Source organism: Carassius carassius, chromosome 19 (assembly GCF_963082965.1).
Source record: "Carassius carassius chromosome 19, fCarCar2.1, whole genome shotgun sequence".
Lineage (NCBI taxonomy): Eukaryota > Metazoa > Chordata > Actinopteri > Cypriniformes > Cyprinidae > Carassius > Carassius carassius.
In genome coordinates this window covers 20,395,372-20,412,524 of record NC_081773.1, presented here as the reverse complement: position 1 = coordinate 20,412,524, position 17,153 = coordinate 20,395,372, and the positions used below count along the sequence as shown (strand labels likewise).

At 36.6% G+C, this 17,153-nt stretch overlaps 1 protein-coding gene across 7 annotated transcripts in view; it reads right to left on the bottom strand.

Annotated features, from left to right (window-relative positions):
• Positions 1–5,325, bottom strand: part of usp9 (ubiquitin specific peptidase 9) — a 38,479-nt gene extending 33,154 nt beyond the window's left edge. For 5 of the 7 annotated variants that reach the window (XM_059500205.1, XM_059500208.1, XM_059500209.1 and 2 more), the window contains exons 1-2: positions 5,030–5,325; positions 1,903–2,156 (exon numbers count right to left, since the gene is read on the bottom strand). In XM_059500205.1, coding sequence (XP_059356188.1) covers positions 1,903–1,998 — 96 coding nt within the window. In that variant the 5' untranslated portion in view covers positions 1,999–2,156; positions 5,030–5,325. The remainder of the gene's footprint in view (positions 1–1,902; positions 2,157–5,029) is intronic. The other 2 variants (XM_059500204.1, XM_059500207.1) reach the window with 1 other exon arrangement.
• Between the last annotated feature and the right edge of the window lie 11,828 nt (positions 5,326–17,153).

Genomic DNA, 17,153 nt, shown 5'->3' with positions numbered 1-17,153 from the left:
TTAAAAAAAAATCTTGACCACCGCTATTTTTGGTGCCCATCTGAGGATCGAAACTTGTGCAAAACAATCCTCTGCAATGCAGACTAAACCCTGTGCATTGCAGATAAAACAGGTTTGTAGCTTACAATGTCAAGGCATGCCCTCATGTTCAAAAAGTAGCTGCCTTTTCCGTCATGTTCATCACTAAGCAAGCTAGTTGGCTTCTTGCCTCGTTATCATATGTAAACATACAGTTTAATTTAGGGGAAATTATTTGACCTTTATTCATTGTATTTTTTTGCAGCAACCATGTGTGTCTCCTTAGAGGAACTCTGTCAGATGTGGCCTTTATTCAGACCACCTGAAGATCAAAGAGCTGAAATTCAAACACCTCCAAGACCTGAAGGAAGTCATCCCAAAGGACTTTCACAGCTTTTATGACAATTTACTTCACTAGCTTAATATAGGATGCAGTATTAACTCAGTCAATATGATGGCAATGTTATCTGTGTTACACTATGATATCAGTTATTGATGTATTTCAAACATCTACTTATTACTAGGCTTATTATGCATGTGCATTGAAGTGCAAGAAAATTCATCTAATACATGAATTAAATTGGATGTTTTGGATACCACCATTAAATTATTGTTTTTATTGTTATTTTACTGACTTTAACTTCAACTGTTAGGCCTACTTATAGACTATGCCTCTCTTGGCACCGTGCATGTAAAAAATCTCAAGTAGCAAGGTTTTTATTTATGGGAGAAAAAAAGGCTGTCTACTGGCACCAAGTAAGCCTCTTTGCATACAATAACGAGTGAAAATAGTTAGGTTAGATAAATTTGACTAGACCTGTTTTGTTAAAAATCGATAGCTGTAATGCTTCGGTGCAGAAGGAAGCCCGTGAGCATCGAAGGTAAGTTGGTGAGCAGATTAGACTAATTTCCGGCTATTAGACATCTTAATCATTTTTTGTATTGCATCACTTATAGCTCTCAAACCTTTAAAATAGAGTTTAGGAAGCTGTATGTAACCACAGTCATTAGCTTTAGTTAACTATTGAAGCCTTTTGTCAGATGTGGCCTTTATTCAGACCACCTGAAGATCAAAGAGCTGAAATTCAAACACCTCCAAGACCTGAAGCTAATGACTGTGGTTACATACAGCTTCCTAAACTCTATTTTAAAGGTTTGTCGGGGAAGTCGTGGCCTAATGGTTAAAGAGTCGGACTCCCAATCGAAAGGTTGTGAGTTCGAGTCCCGGGCCGGCAGGAATTGTGGGTGGGGGGAGTGCATGTACAGTTCTCTCTCCACCTTCAATACCACGACTGAGGTGTCCTTGAGCAAGGCACTGAACCCCCAACTGCTCCCCGGGCGCCGCAGCATAAATGGCTGCCCACTGCTCCGGGTGTGTGCTCACAGTGTGTGTGTGTGTGTTCACTGCTCTGTGTGTGTGCATTTCGGATGGGTTAAATGCAGAGCACAAATTCTGAGTATGGGTCACCATACTTGGCTGAATGTCACTTCTCTTTTCTCTTGTCAAAAGGTTCAACGTGATCGCCAATTTTGATTGCAGATTAAATTCCGCCTATTAGACACCCTAGTCAGTTTATCGTTTTATTTTGGTATTGCATCACTCATAGCTCTAATGTTATCATAAAAAATTACATTTATCGGCTGATACCGGTATGGTGGCTGATATATTGTGCAACCCTAGTATTTAGAAGTGCCCACGATAACAATATTGTGCATATTCATTACCGTGATATATTGCACTACCAAATACCGGCACATGTGTACACAACGAAAGGTCACTGCAAATTTTATCGATAAAACAAATTCTCTTCAGCGACAGTTTTCCTTCAGTAACAGCAAAAAGGGATCAGAATGGAAAGGGAAAACTCAAAATGGAGCACTGACCTGGTTCTGGGGCAGGGGTGGCTGGGACTGGCCATCCGGAGCTTGGCCCTGACCGTCATTCCCTCCCACAGGGGAGCCACGGGTCGTGGCCGTCATACTCGACACGGGGCAGATCTTTGCAATCTTGTCTGCTTATGTTGCTGGCACACCAGAAGAAATCAGTTTCTCCTTAGGAGCGACGGAGAACCGGCACACTTCTGAAAGTGAAAGCACCACCTGGGGGACTGGATATGTTGCAGAGACCATTGCATAACCTGAAAAATAAAGAGACTAACATCAGAATCTTTAAAACAAACCTTTGACAAATGATTTCACATGCCTTTTATGCACAGATATTTTTTTTAATAATTTTATAGAGACTGCACTTAAAGAGTCCATTAAATATTTTAGAGCTGAGTGTAAGAAATAAATCTAATTAAGCTTTTATTAATTTCCATGTCCATGCTTAGACCTCATATGTTTTTATAATAAAATTAATGTGAATTTACTTCCTTTTCTGACATATATCCAAGTGACCAGAAAAAAAAAAAGAAAAAAAAAGGGCGGTACTTGATTTTATCTATAGGGAATTGAATTGTGAAAAGCAGGTGTTGCACTTTGGAACGGAGCTAGACCAAAGGTGAGATAACTAAAACAATGTCCAAATAACTGTTTGGCTATTGGTTAAAAGCACGTCACAGTAAGGCCTAACTGACAACAGCCAAAAAGGAAAAGGAGGAGCAAGTTTTTACATTATGATTAAAAATCACAAAGGCAAGACATGCACTGATGAACAACATGCACTGATGAATCTTGTGCAACAAGACCACATATGTGCATTAAAAAGTAAATAGGGTGCCATTTTGACTGTATTTGGATTTTAAATTCAGGCTTACATTTAACTATTCTCAAAGCTCTTTATAATTCCATTTGTACAGATGTCAAGTATTTAGCATAAAAATATGTATTCACTGAGTTCAAATTAGTTTGCTCAATAAACTGAATGTCTGACATTTTTCATATTTAGTGCACAGACATGGAAGCACAGAATCGCTGTTCGGAAACAATAGTGAAACTATTTCTAGTGCCCTTATCTGGTCAAACATATTGCATAACAATAACTACAAAAATACAAGATATATAGTTCAAAACAAGTAGCAGAGGGTTTACTTTTATAGTGCATGTTATGCCTCCCATGAGGATGCTGCCGGCTAGTGCAAAGTGCATTAAATCACAGCATACAAAACAGGTCTGGTTAGTACATAAATGCAAGGCCAAGTAAAGAAAAATCAGTGCAGAGCACACACTAGCAGTGATGGAATGAAAGAGAAAAACATGAAGGACAACCAATGGATCTTTCTCATCAACACTTCTTAGCCAACTGGACGCTTTTCAGAATGCAAAGCATAACTGAAAAGATAAGGTGATGCTAAAACATTTAAAGACTTAGGCAGAAACTAAAATATGCCAATATAACATTATCTTGAACGTGCTTCCAAATTCAACAGAATATATCAAAACTATTTCTTTTTCTAGAGGCTGGGATATTTAAAATCAAACATGCTTAGCATTTCATTACAATAATCAGACAACCTTCTTTTTTCATTTTGTGCCAGCTGACTCTCAAACAAATAAGGCAGAATAGCTGCAGCTGTACTAAATGATTTGTAATGTGCTAAACCAACACAAATTTCACAAAAAAAAAAAAAAAAAAAAAAAAAAAAACACTTAAGGCTTTCAGGCACTGATTTCTATAAAGTTAAGTGATTTTTTTTGACATTTTTTTTAAATAGACCTCTTGGCACATCTTGGCTGCTGATCAGGATGAGAATTCTTAGTATTCATTAAAAACAGCCTTACATAAAATCAGTATTGCAGGAGATAAAAATTGAAATGCCTTCAAATCACATCAAGATTACACACAGTAGCAGTCTGAGTGAAAGACTGTTTAAAACTTTTAACCAACCTGCTGGTTTGGCAGTAATTATAAACATGCTACTATAAGCATTATGTATACAAAAACATTTCACTGAATCGATATGACATCAATACAGAGACAAATCAATTATCTAATATTGATAGAACTCATTACAACAAACATTTTCACATTTGTCATAATGAACCGCTCAGATGCCTATAAACTGACAAGCGGAATATAGACGTACAGATTGACGTTCTCAGATAATGGAAAGAAATTAATTTTACTGTCACTAATAGCCAAATATGGGCGTTGCCCATACAGTCAATAGAAATATTGCTGCTACCAGAAATCACTCCAAATTCCACAAAACGGAATTAAACAGAAAAAAGATGATATTGGCTGTATCTCAAAACACAGTGATCTGCCTACATAATCAGGCTGTGACACCCAAAAATGCTGTCAAAGTAGGGCGCTTACTAGTTTTTTCCTCTCAGCCAGTTTAAACGCTGCAAACGTGCCTACGATGCCCAAAAATATTGTCTAGGTGGGCAGCACACTTGCTTTTGAGACACAGACATTGGGCCTAGTTTGAAACTGTGGCAGTTCAGGCCCGTTTCCTCCTCCAAACACAATCGGAGTTACGCCAGGTTATTTGTGTAACCAGCAATGCATAAAATTTTATTAACACTCTGAGGCTTCACATTACACCGTTTTGTAATATATAATCGTAGTTTATAACTCAAATAAGAGCGAAAGTGAATGTAAATACAGCAGCAGGAACAGGCTAACTCGCTAACGGCTAACAGCTGGACTCCAGCAAAACACAATCAGCTCGTGACAGCGAATTTAAAGACATTAAAACATCAAAACACCCCTTATAGTTATCAACAAGCTCAATTTATAATTCACAAGCTGCCAAAAACGAAAAAGATTAACCAATGCAAAAAGACAACCGACCTGCCCACGTCAAAACCACTTGTTTAGCCACAAATCAACCACCTCAGACTGAACTGCCGTCAAACGCAAATGCTAATTAGCTTGAATAGATCAAATAATCGGCTATTCAGGTGACGTGTGGGAGGATTAAAAATATGTAAGAAGTGACATATCCAGACGTCTTTAAATTCGTTCATTGAGCTGTTCGAGCTAAGCTAAGTGAGCACTGACTTGCAAATCATCTGCTATTAGCCGCTAGCTTCCTTTAGCTTCACACACAACCCCACTTACCGAAAATCAAACTGGATCTTTCCGCCATACGACCCCAGATCGGATCATTTAAGTGCTGCTTTTTAATTACTCAGCCAAGTGCATGTGCCTGGCTGTCCGGATTATAAATAACACGTCTGTGTTGAGATCAGATCATTGGTTTATTGTCTGCTGTTGGGTGTTTTTCCTGCGTCACCAGCATCGACTGCTGCTGCCCCCCTCCCTTAAACTGCCTCTAGCCGCTCTCTCTCTCTCCTGTGTCAGGCTGCTTAGAGACCCGTCACCGTGCTATGGATGGAAGTAAATGAGAAGTATATCCGTGCACGAGCTGCCTTGGACGTGTGACTCAGCTGAGCATGCGCGATTTCGAGGACAGCTCGCCTACCTGACACCTGATTTTGTGACATTAAACAGTGTTGTATCGTTCTTCTTACAGAGAAATTAACGTTGTTGATTCTCCTGAATCTTTTTTATACTGGAAATGTTTCAAAACCTTAGTTTAGCTATAAAGTTGTAATATAGAAAATAAAAGAATACATTTAGTATTAATAACAAATATTTCTCTTAATAAACTATTGATCTGGCTTTTTTAATGTACCATTGAAATGAAACACATTATACACTTTTTTTTTATTTGAGAAGTTTCTGGAATAATTTGCAAAAGTAGCTATATTTTAGGGGTGTAAAACTGCACTTTAAAATTACATTTTGAAATGTATCTTTGAAATGTTATTAATAATAGGCTGTGTTAATTTGTAATAAAATATAGCGCAATACCAGGTTAAATACCATAAACCAGAAATAAACACTTTGCAAAAAGTACTGATCACATTTTAGAAATAATATTATCCTTTTAGGGTAAAAAAATGCACTAAAAGTTGCAGCAGGAATAGAACGTTTAATGTATTTAAATTGTATATAATGTATATTTTCTGTGATATACAGTGAGTAAAATAAGTATTGAACATGTCACCATATTTCTCAGTAAATATCTTTCTTAAAATGCTGATGACAACCCAAGTAATCCATACGTAAAAAAAATAAATAAAATTCTGTGTAATAAAATGGAATGACCCAGGGAAAAAGTATTGAACACGCTAACTGAAATGTATTTAATTATACAAATAGTTGTTAATGACAGCTTCAAGACGTCTCCACTATGGAGAAACTAGTCGTATGCATTGCTCAGGTGTGATTTTGGGTCATTCTTCCACACAAACAGTCTTCAAATCTTGAAGGTTCCATGAGCCTCTTCTATGAGCTCTGATCTTTACTTCTTTCCACAGATTTTCTATTGGATTCAATTCAAGTGATTGGCTGGGCCATCCTAGCAGGTTTACTTTCTTTCTCTGAAACCAATTGAGAGTTTCCTTGGCTGTGTTTGGGATTATTTTCTCACTGTGGTGTCTTGCATGATGAGTGTGTGTATACAGGCCACAGTATGATGATCTCAATAAGTGGTCCTTGGCTCTTGGACACTATTCTGATAATTCTTTTCACTCCTCTATCAGAAATCTTGTGAGGAGCACCTGGTCGTGGCTGGTTTATTGTGAAATTATGTTCTTTCTACTTCCAGATAATGGCCCCAACAGTGCTCACTGGAACATTCAGAAGTATAGAAATCCTTCTGTAACCAATGTCAATATGTTTTGCAACAATAAGGTTGTGAAGGTCTTGAGAGAGCTCTTTGCTTTTATCCATCATGAAATGTTTCTCATGTGATACGTTGGTCATGAAACACCTTTTTATAGGCCATCAACTGGGACTGAACCAACTAATATTAATTTCCACTGACTGGGTGAAGGATTGCTTTCTAATTACTGACAGATTTCTGCTGGTGTCTTGGCTTTCCAAGCCTTTTTGCACCTCCCTTTCATCATGTGTTCAAAACTTGTTTCCTGTGTCATTCCACTTAATTACACTGAACAGAACTTAATTTCTGAACATATTTTATTTGCTTTCTTTGTATGTATGGATTACTTGAATTGTTACCAACATCTGGTGAAAATTTCATGTCAACAGCGCCTTTAGAAATATATCTACTGAAAAAATTGTGACACGTTCAATACTTATTTTACCCACTATATATATATATATATATATATATATATATATATATATATATATATTTATATATATGTGTGTGTGTGTGCGTGTGTGTGTGTGTGTGTGTATAAACATTTTTTTCAAAAAAGCTCAGAAAAGATACATCAAATACAATTTAAATACATTAAATTTTCTATTGTGATAAACACCATGCACATGCCTATTTGCACACTCACTATGAGCTAAAGGAAAGTAGAGTTCAATGCAGGCAACATAAGCAATGTCTAGAAGAAAAAAACGGTTGTTTTCCTGCATGCTTGAAAGATTGGGTGATATCTTGCATGAAAGCCAACACATTAGAAACAACATAAACCTATGGAGTGTGACATTCTTTACATGGATCACACTTTAAAATCTGAATTTTGATGCTGGCTGTCTTGACACATGCCACATTTTTTTATTAGATTAAATGTAATCAGGACTGCAACTGAAACAGTATGGGCATTAACCCTTAATAAATGTTTTAAACAGTAGTTATGATACATGGATGTCACATGACCTCATCATTTGAGTGGCATAAAAGCAATCAATTTGGAAATAAAAGTGGTTCTTTTGCAGTTCTTTTTCATTTTATGTGAACATTTCTGTATGTCTAAAATAAAAATAAAAGTAAATAAATATATAAAAAGTTAAAATTGAGCAGCTAGTTTTAACATCTTATCACACTAGAAATGAAGGGGGAATATTAGTATTCTATTCCGAACATAGCCAATCCACTTTGTAGACCAAAGCATTGATAAACATCCTTTACAACAACTGTTTGCTTTAAAAGAAAAAAAAGTGCAGTTGTTTCAACTAAATTCTAGCCTACTACAATGACTTGGATGAATGAAATGCTTCATGGACAGGCCACCTGAATAACAGGAGTCACTCAGCTGGACAATCTCTGCTTGAATAGAGCTTGACCCCTACAATCCATCTGTGACAAGCATACAATTGATCGGTCACTCAAAAGCCTTTTGTATGGTGCAGAGAAACCCCCAACGCCTGACAAAGTGTGGATGCCGGTTCTTGTAGTGTAAAGAATGGAAAAGACTAAAGTTTAGTCACCTGACTGGGAGAGGAAAGCATCTTCAGTATCAAGTCTCGGTTTTTCTCACTGCTGAGCTCAGCTGATATCAATGCTGCTTTAAATATTCAAACACTTTATGACAACACATCAGCAGCGAGCGAGTTTAGTTATCGTGCCAACCAAATAAATTTGTAAACAGTAGTGAACCTTTCGGCAGCAGTTTGACTATTGAAATTTCGTGTCTCGATTGACATTATAAAATCATGTAAAAAAAAGAGACATACTCATAACGTATTGTGGGGTAACAAGCAGGGTGACTGTGAGCACGTGACAGTTAAAACATTTAAGATTATTTTAACTTAATTAAAATGGTAAAACGATGAGTTATTAACAAGCTTTCACAACGAATGTGCTAAAGTTTATTGTGTTGTCACTAAAACACAAGCTACCAGTCATGCAACAGATTCGTAAAACGAATCAGAGGCTAATATATGATGGCTATATCTGCATTCAAGACTATTTAGCAAATCACGAACACTTCAGCTACTTTAACTTTCCAATGAAATGCATCACAATTGTTTTTAATGTTAAACAAATAAGAATTGATTCACATTTGATATACAGTACACTCTGATTGTCACTCTGATTGTCATCCATCTTCGCTGGTCCTGTAATTCTATAATTCGGTAGGTGGCGTTGTCACTAAAACCTGCATGGCTCCCAAACTCTGCAATAGCCTTCCTGATAATGCTCGGGGTTCAGACACACTCTCTCTGTTTAAATCTAGATTAAAAACGCATCTCTTTCGTCAAGCATTCGAATAATGTATCTCTTAAATTGTGAGTATAGTTGCATCTGATCAAATGTGCATTCTTATTCTTTGCTTGGGTTAAACTAATTAATTTTACTTTGTTGGAACAGCAGCTATGCTAATGATGTCTCTATTTGTTTCTATGTTTTGCCACGGGGTTTACATCCCGTGGTAACTAGGATTTACACAAGCTCCAGTCTGGATCCAGAACACCTGAGAAGAGATGATACTGACCCTCAGAGGACCCCAGATGATGCTAACCCCGAACCAACAAACAGAACTAACAAATATTTGCTACGGTGACTGCATCATATAATAATTGCTGTTAATAGTGTTCAGCGTCTGGCTGACTACGTCTTGTATTAATTTTTCTGAAAATTCTGAAAATTAATTTTTCTGTCATGCGCACAAACTAACAGTCACCACTACTAAATATTGTAGAAACGTAATTTTTCTGTAAAGTTGCTTTGTAACGATTTAATTGTAAAAAGCAGAAGAAAATCTGTCCCTTCTTCTGTCACTATTTGCTTATTTTAATGTTCCATTTGATTGAATTATTTATTGACTGTTCCTCAGCTCACAAACCCCCTGCAGTTCCCTCTCTTGAACAAATTTGGTAACCCCTGCTCCACAGTCCAAATCATGAAACCACAGCGACATCTAAGTGTCCAATGAAACATCATAATATTATGATTAAATTATTCATAATAATATGTTCCAATCATACAGTTTTGCCATGTATGCTTTTTGAATTGCGTTGTTAAGTGGTGATGAGCACTTGAATGGTATATATCAATATCATATATGGCTTAACAACGTAGTACATAATGTCTGTCAAATCATTTGGTGGTTAACTAGATAAAAGAAGCAATAGACCTACTGTTAAACTGATGCTGAAAGGTCCACTACTGTTAACAATATATATACACACACACATATATGCCAAAGTTTAGATACATTAGGCTATTATTTTATATTTTTGGAATCACTTATGGTCATCAAGCCATCATTTATTTGATCAAAATGTTCTTTGAAATACATTGCTGATTTATTATCAATGTTGGAAACCCGTTTTTCAGCATTCTTTGATGAATAAAAAGTATTTTATATATATATATATAAACAGAATTTATTTAAAGTGTAACTAGTAACAATATACAGTATTGTTCAAAAGCTTGAGGTCAGTATTTTTTATTTTTTTTTAAAGAAATTCGTTTTTAATTTAACAAGGATTTGTTAAACTGATAAAAACATCGGTAGAAAAGACTGATATTGTTAGAAAACCTCTCTATTTTGAATAAATGCTTTTCTTTTCAACTCTTCATTTATCAATGAACCCACCAAAAGTATCACAGTTTACAAATAAATAAATAAAGCAGCACAAATGTTTCCAATATTGACAATAAACTAGCATATTATAGAGTGATTTCTTAAGGATCATGAGACATTGAAGACTTCAGTAATGATGCTAAACATTCAGCTTTGCATCACAGAAATAGGCTAAATGGTATTTAAATTATATATATATATATATATATATATATATATATATATATATATATATATATATATATATATACATACATTTTAAATAAAACAAAATATTTCACAATATTACCATTTTTTATGTATTTTTGATCAAATAAATGCAGGCTTGATGAGCATAAAACACATAATTTCATAATGCTGCATAGTTATCAAAAAGTGTAATATAATAATGTCCTTTCACGTCACAATTTCGCTAGCCTACACTTCACATAACAGGCCTGTAGGTGGCACTTGGGCTTCATTGACTATGATGGTTTCATGAAATAGTAAACGGTGTAGCCTACCATTCATAAATATATGTGAATTAAATACTGATTACCATTATTGCGACTTTTGGTACTGCACGGCTTTGTGCATTGCTTTTGCAGTCATTTAGCATCCATTTTCTCAGCGATGTAATTTGATTTATAAAATGAGACAAACCACAGGTCCAGATAGCTCCAAAAATGTAAGCTTGTCTGTCCATGGAGGCTAATTTTCACCTGATTTATGATTTATGTAAAAATATAATTGCTATTTGTCTGAGAGGGGCACTTTTGAATAATTTTGAAAAAGGGCAGGGGCTTGAGCTCCCAGAGCAAAAGATTAAACAGAAGTTTACAGCATTTCACAAATATTCCACCAAAATATGAACGGGTCACTATGGATGCTTTTTTGCTGAGAGGATCTGAGCAAAGTCTGTTAACTTACATAGGCTATATGTTAATTTGCATAATTCGCATAGAACCAAATGGTCTAGACGCCCTAGCCTGGAGCATACTTTTTTTCACCTTTTTAAATCTTGTATAATCTTGTAAAATCTTGTAATATATATATACACACACACAAAAACACACACACACACACACACACACACAAAAACACACACACATGTTTGTTTTTGTGAAAAGTAGGGACATCCCATCAGTGTTGTTTTTGGCAGCCGTTTTAGTTTTAGTCTTAAGTCTTTTGGACGAAAATGCTTTTTAGTTTTAGTCACATTTTAGTCACTTATAAACTTGATAGTTTTAGTCAAGTTTTAGTCGACGAAAACGCAAAAAGGTTTTAGTCAAGTTTTAGTCGACAAAAACGCAAAAAGGTTTTAGTCAAGTTTTAGTCAATAACAAAAAAGTACATTTACATATTTAGCTTTTATCCAAAGCGACTTACAATTGCTATATATGTCAGAGGTCACACGCCTCTGCAGCAACTAGGGGTTAAGTGTCTTGCTCAGGGACACATTGGTGTCTCACAGTGGATTCGAACCCAGGTCTCTCACACCAAAGGCATGTGTCTTATCCACTGCGCCAACACCACCCCAAAGTAGTCTTTATCCTCATTTTAGGTGACTTTAACGTCCATATATGTTGCCCCTCTAAGCAGCTAACTCCTGAGTCTTTAAACATAATTGACTCTTTTAACCTACTGCAGTGGGTTAACCATCCTACTCATACTCATGGACATACGTTGGACTTACTTTTGTCACATGGTCTATCTGTAACTGACATTGAAGTCGTTGATTCTGCCATCTCTGATCATTTTCCTGTTTTATTTAAATTATCCCTCCCACTGCCTTCTCTTACACCTGCCTCAGAAGGCACACATGCCCGCGAATATTTGCCTCACTTTTGTGAGAATTTTGCCAAACTTTATAATGAGGTCAACCCTCCTGTACCACTAGAATCTCTATTATCTGATCTTAATGCTGAAAATCATTTTACTGTTTTAAATACCACATGGACATATGCATTAAACCTAACAGCTCCTTTTAAACTCTTTAAACCTAAACCTACATCTAAATCGGAGTCATGGGTTGACCACAGTATTCGTTCCCTGAGACAGTCATGCAGAAAAGCAGAAAGGAAGTGGAAAAAGGACAAACTACAGATTTCTTATGAGATCTTAAAAAAATGCATATCGGTCATCATATCGGTATGCTGTTAAGAAAGCTAAGGCTTCCTTTTTTTCTAAACAAATTGAAAAACACCACCACACCCCAAAAGCTCTCTTTTCTGTTATTAACTCCATTCTAAACCCCCCTGTTATTTCTCTTCACTGCCCGTCTTTGGATCTTTGTGAGAATTTTTCTAGTTATTTCGGCAATAAAGCTTCAAGTTTGAGAGCCCAGTTTCCGATCTCTGATCAGGTAATACCTACAGAGATGACTTCACCTGTCCCGTGGACTTCTTTCAATCCTGTCTCTCTGCAGTATGTAAAGGAAGTTATGCTTAAACTCAAACCCTCCTTTAGCTCACACGACACCATACATCCGTACCATCTGAGACTAATATTTGACACTGTCGGCCCAGGGCTGGTGTCACTATTTAAATGCGCACTTGAGCAGCGCAGCACACTGTGACTCCATGTTGCTTTGAGCACATCATTCTGCACCCGCGATGTGCATACGCGCTTTGTGCGCTCTGTTTTGAAGCGTTTCATATTATCATGGTTTTGCGCACTGAAAGATTATTAAAAGCCTATATTTTTATACCTAGCCTACACAATACATTTAAAATGAGCATAATTTAATTGTATATTATTTGTGTGTAGTGTAGGCTATATAAATACATAAACTTCTTAGCTCTTGACATATATAAATATAAAATTGTGATATTTGCTGCAGGGCGAGGGCTTCGATAACTCTCTCTTTTTTGACCATACATGTGTTTGCATCCCTGAATGTTTGTGTCACTTTTATTTTTTGAACATGCAGGGATTTTGGCCGGGTAGAAATTGTAGATCGTCATTATGTTAAACCATATTTGATTTCAGTGACAGTCTAAAATGTGGAGGGAAATATAGCATTTCAGACCGGTTGCTGTTCCCCATGTTTCCCAAATCGAAAAGCTTCTTGAACAAAACGTCAAAGAAAATACCTTTTTGTTTTCTAAACGTAATGTGTTGAAACATGATGATCTGCATAATGTATATACTATTATTACTGTAATATACAGTATACACACATACACATTTAATTGTTTTGTATTCACATGACATGACTTTTACAGATGTACTTTGTATAGAGAGTAATTGTCTTTGTTTTCTCCTCATCCAGATCCCAGTGACCAGAACTCCTATACAGAAATCTGGTTGTCCAAATAACGATGGGGCACAAACATCTATCGAAACAGCCTTCGCCGTTGGATCCAAATACAAGTCAAACTCTGTGGAACAACATGTCAAAGAACAAGCGCTCGCTCTTTGGATTGAACGCACTGGTCTACCTGCTTGCATAGTCGAGGATGAAGATTTCATCCACATGATGGAGACCTTTGATAAAAAGATGACCATACCCAAAAGAACAAAACACCCTCACACGGCAGAGTATATAAAACATTGTATTGACCGATGCATAGAGGACTGGGGAATATCACAACACAAAATTCTAACATTCATAACTGACAATGGAAGCAACATGATTGCAGCATTCAAGTCTAATGAACCAGATGAGCCCACTAGCTCTGACTCCGAGGATGAATCCATCGAGACGAGTGACCCTGAAGATTCTGAGGTGGCTGTTAGAGAACGCCAGAGGTAAATTACTTCAGTTTGCTGTTAATTTTCAGTATGTTAGTCACTCTTGAGTTATGCTTGTATGTTATAGTCACTTTTTTTTAGCAATTGTTCATGGCAATTTTATTGAATGTCCTTATTTTTCTCTGTATTTTTGTCTCTTCTAGGTTTGGAGCCATAGATATGAGTAGGACCCCCTGCGTTGTACACACTACAACTTGTGGTGAACATGATCCAGAAAGACACTAGTGTCAACCGACTGCTGTGCAAAGTTAGAGGTCTTGTTAAGCTCTTCCGCAAGTCATCTGTGGCAACTGAGCGACTGCTGCAGATGTGTCAACTAACCCTGATCAAAGACTGCCCTACTAGATGGTCCAGCACATATCAGATGATATCACGGCTTCTCCAAATCAAGGACTCAGTAGTTCAGGTTGCAGATGGGATGAGCTGGGACTATTTACTGTCAAGTGAGTGGCATAAGCTGTCTGCTCTCAGAGATTTACTCATCCCCTTCGCTGAGCATACCCAGTTGCTCCAGAGTGACACACAGTCATTATCCCTTGTGGTGCCTGCCCTTCTGGACCTGCAGGGTCACCTATGAGTTCCCCCATACCCAGGGATCTAGCTTTAAGGACCTCGCTTCCCTGACAATTAAGATGAAGGCAAACATGGACAAGAGGTTCCGCTGCTTTCTTGATCACACTGACTCCAAGTTTTCACCTCTCACAGCTGCTGCATGCTTCCTTGACCCAACAGTTGCAACTGAAGCACTCCTTGAAAATGATGATGAGCAAATAGAGGCACTTCAGAGAAGATCAGAAGATTATCTTGCTCAATTGGTGCCACCAGTTTTACGGGAGGAGGAGGCTGAAGATGAGGAGCCAGCGGAGGGAGAAGAATCCAAAGAAGAGCAGCCTCATAACAAGTGGCCCAGATTCAGATTCTTGTCCAAACCAAGCCGGCCTTCCAAGTCTACCATCTCAAAGCCATGTGTCAAGGAGGAAATCAAGAAATTCAAGGAGCAGTTGTCACAGCCTACAAACCAAGAGACTGCCCTAGAATTTTGGGCTGCACAGGGAGATTATGTTTATCCGAGCCTAAAAACTTTTGCCCTAGACCTTCTGGCCATGCCAGCATCTCAAGCATTTGCTGAGAGAGTCTTTAGCATTACAGGTGACCTCAAGTCGTGGTCGTAATAGAGCAAGAGTCATTTTAGAAAGAAGTGCTTTCCTGAAACTGAATCGAGGTCAGTAGGCTACTTTAACGAGCATTTAATAAAAAAAAATGTTTTTACAGATTACTGTGATATTCTGTTTGGGCTTGCTGTGAGACTGCACTAGAGGTAGGGCCCTCCTCTAATTCATTGTGTTAATTTTGAGTCGATTAACGCGGATACGCGTTTTGAGTCATTTTCTCCTGATAACCCCGAAAAGAACTTTAATTACACTTTCAGTTTTAATCGTACAGATAAGAGCAATACATCAATCGAATCTGTAAAGGGTCTACTTTTTTTTGGATACAGACATAATAACAACAAAACTTTGTGCACTTATAAAATAAAGATAACAAACAAGGTGCGCTGTCTGCACCCTTTGTCTGCGCTGATCTTCTTTTACAAACACGTCATTTAAATGAACTGTAACTCCGTGAATACTCAACGAAAATACATGAGAGAGATATCTATAGAAAGAAATCTATAGATATTCTGTGATAAAGTAATCCATATGAAAACAACGCGATGTCTGTTTTTCAAGTCTCGCTTCATTATATCTAATGTGACCACGCCCCCGCACTGAACTCGCTATTCAGATGCAAACTGAAGCGCGCGGCTTGAATACGCCCACACAGAAGAAAAAGCAGCGAGACTGTTCTTCAAGTTCTTTTATTTTACTGTTTGCTTCGCGATGAGAGGAATAAGACATAATTCACCCCAAAAAGATGTCATGTGGTTGAGGATTTGAGAAATGGATTTCCTCAGAAAAAAAAGAATGAAGCACTTTATTCAGCAGAGATCATAAACATGAGTAAGTCTCTTTTTATTTATTTATATACTTGTACTAGTTTTCACATAACGTTTAAACATTTTACTAGTTAGACTTTTTCCAAATACTTTTTCCAAACTATAATTCCTGACTTAATGTATAGTAATCAAGTGAAACATTATGAAGTTTCAATAACAATATACAATACTATACCATTCAATAAATAATATAAATGTAACAAATAGATAACTGTAACAAATGTAAAAACAATGCTTTTCTTTCAATTTATTCCCCCTAAAAACCCAGAAAAATATTCTCAGCTCTTTTCAACATTAATAATAATGATAATAATAATAACAATAAATGTTTTTTTTGTAGAAAATAATATTGTTAAAAGGATTTCTGAAGGATTGTGTGACTGGAGTATTGATGCCAAACAATTTGTTTGAAAGTCAGCTTTGATTGTTTCTAATAAACTGTTTCACTGCTCCCCCAAAATGATATTAAATTATGTTGTGGGATAATTAAATATATTCTAAATAAACTACAAACATAAAATTATATAGATTTCTTTTGTTCTCACATTCTTTCTTGTAACTCCTTCCTCTCAGTGGCACAGATGACTGAATGGCTCATTATGCAGCTCATTATGCAGGCCTTTGTCTTCTCAGGTGTAAATCACAATGATATTCATGGTAGTTGATGCCTACTCGCATATGACTTTTTATCAACAAAAAGTGTCTTAGAAAATTTAAATCAATATATTGTTTTCTGTGAGTGAGTAAACAAGATGATTTTCACATAATTTACAAAGAAAAATTCTAGGCTACAAGCTCCAGTTCTCAAAAATCCCGGGAACCATTGTTCTCTATGTGTTTTATGGCCTTATTCAAGTGTTTTAACATTTTTAGTTTTTCACTAACCACGCATAATATTTTTTTTCTCAAAAACACAATCATGTACATACATGCATTTCACATATTATTACAGCCCAGTTTGTGCTGATTACAGTGAGATTAGACTTTAGCCATTTAGATATTGATAAGAAACTGAAAAAAGCACAAATGTCAGGGCGTGACAAAACTTCTCCAGGCCCCAAAAATACCCTTAGACTCCAGAGGGTTAAACCAATGTTGTTTTTATTTATTTAGTAAATTAGTTTGGGAGGGGGGTGGCATGATCAAATTTCCTCTT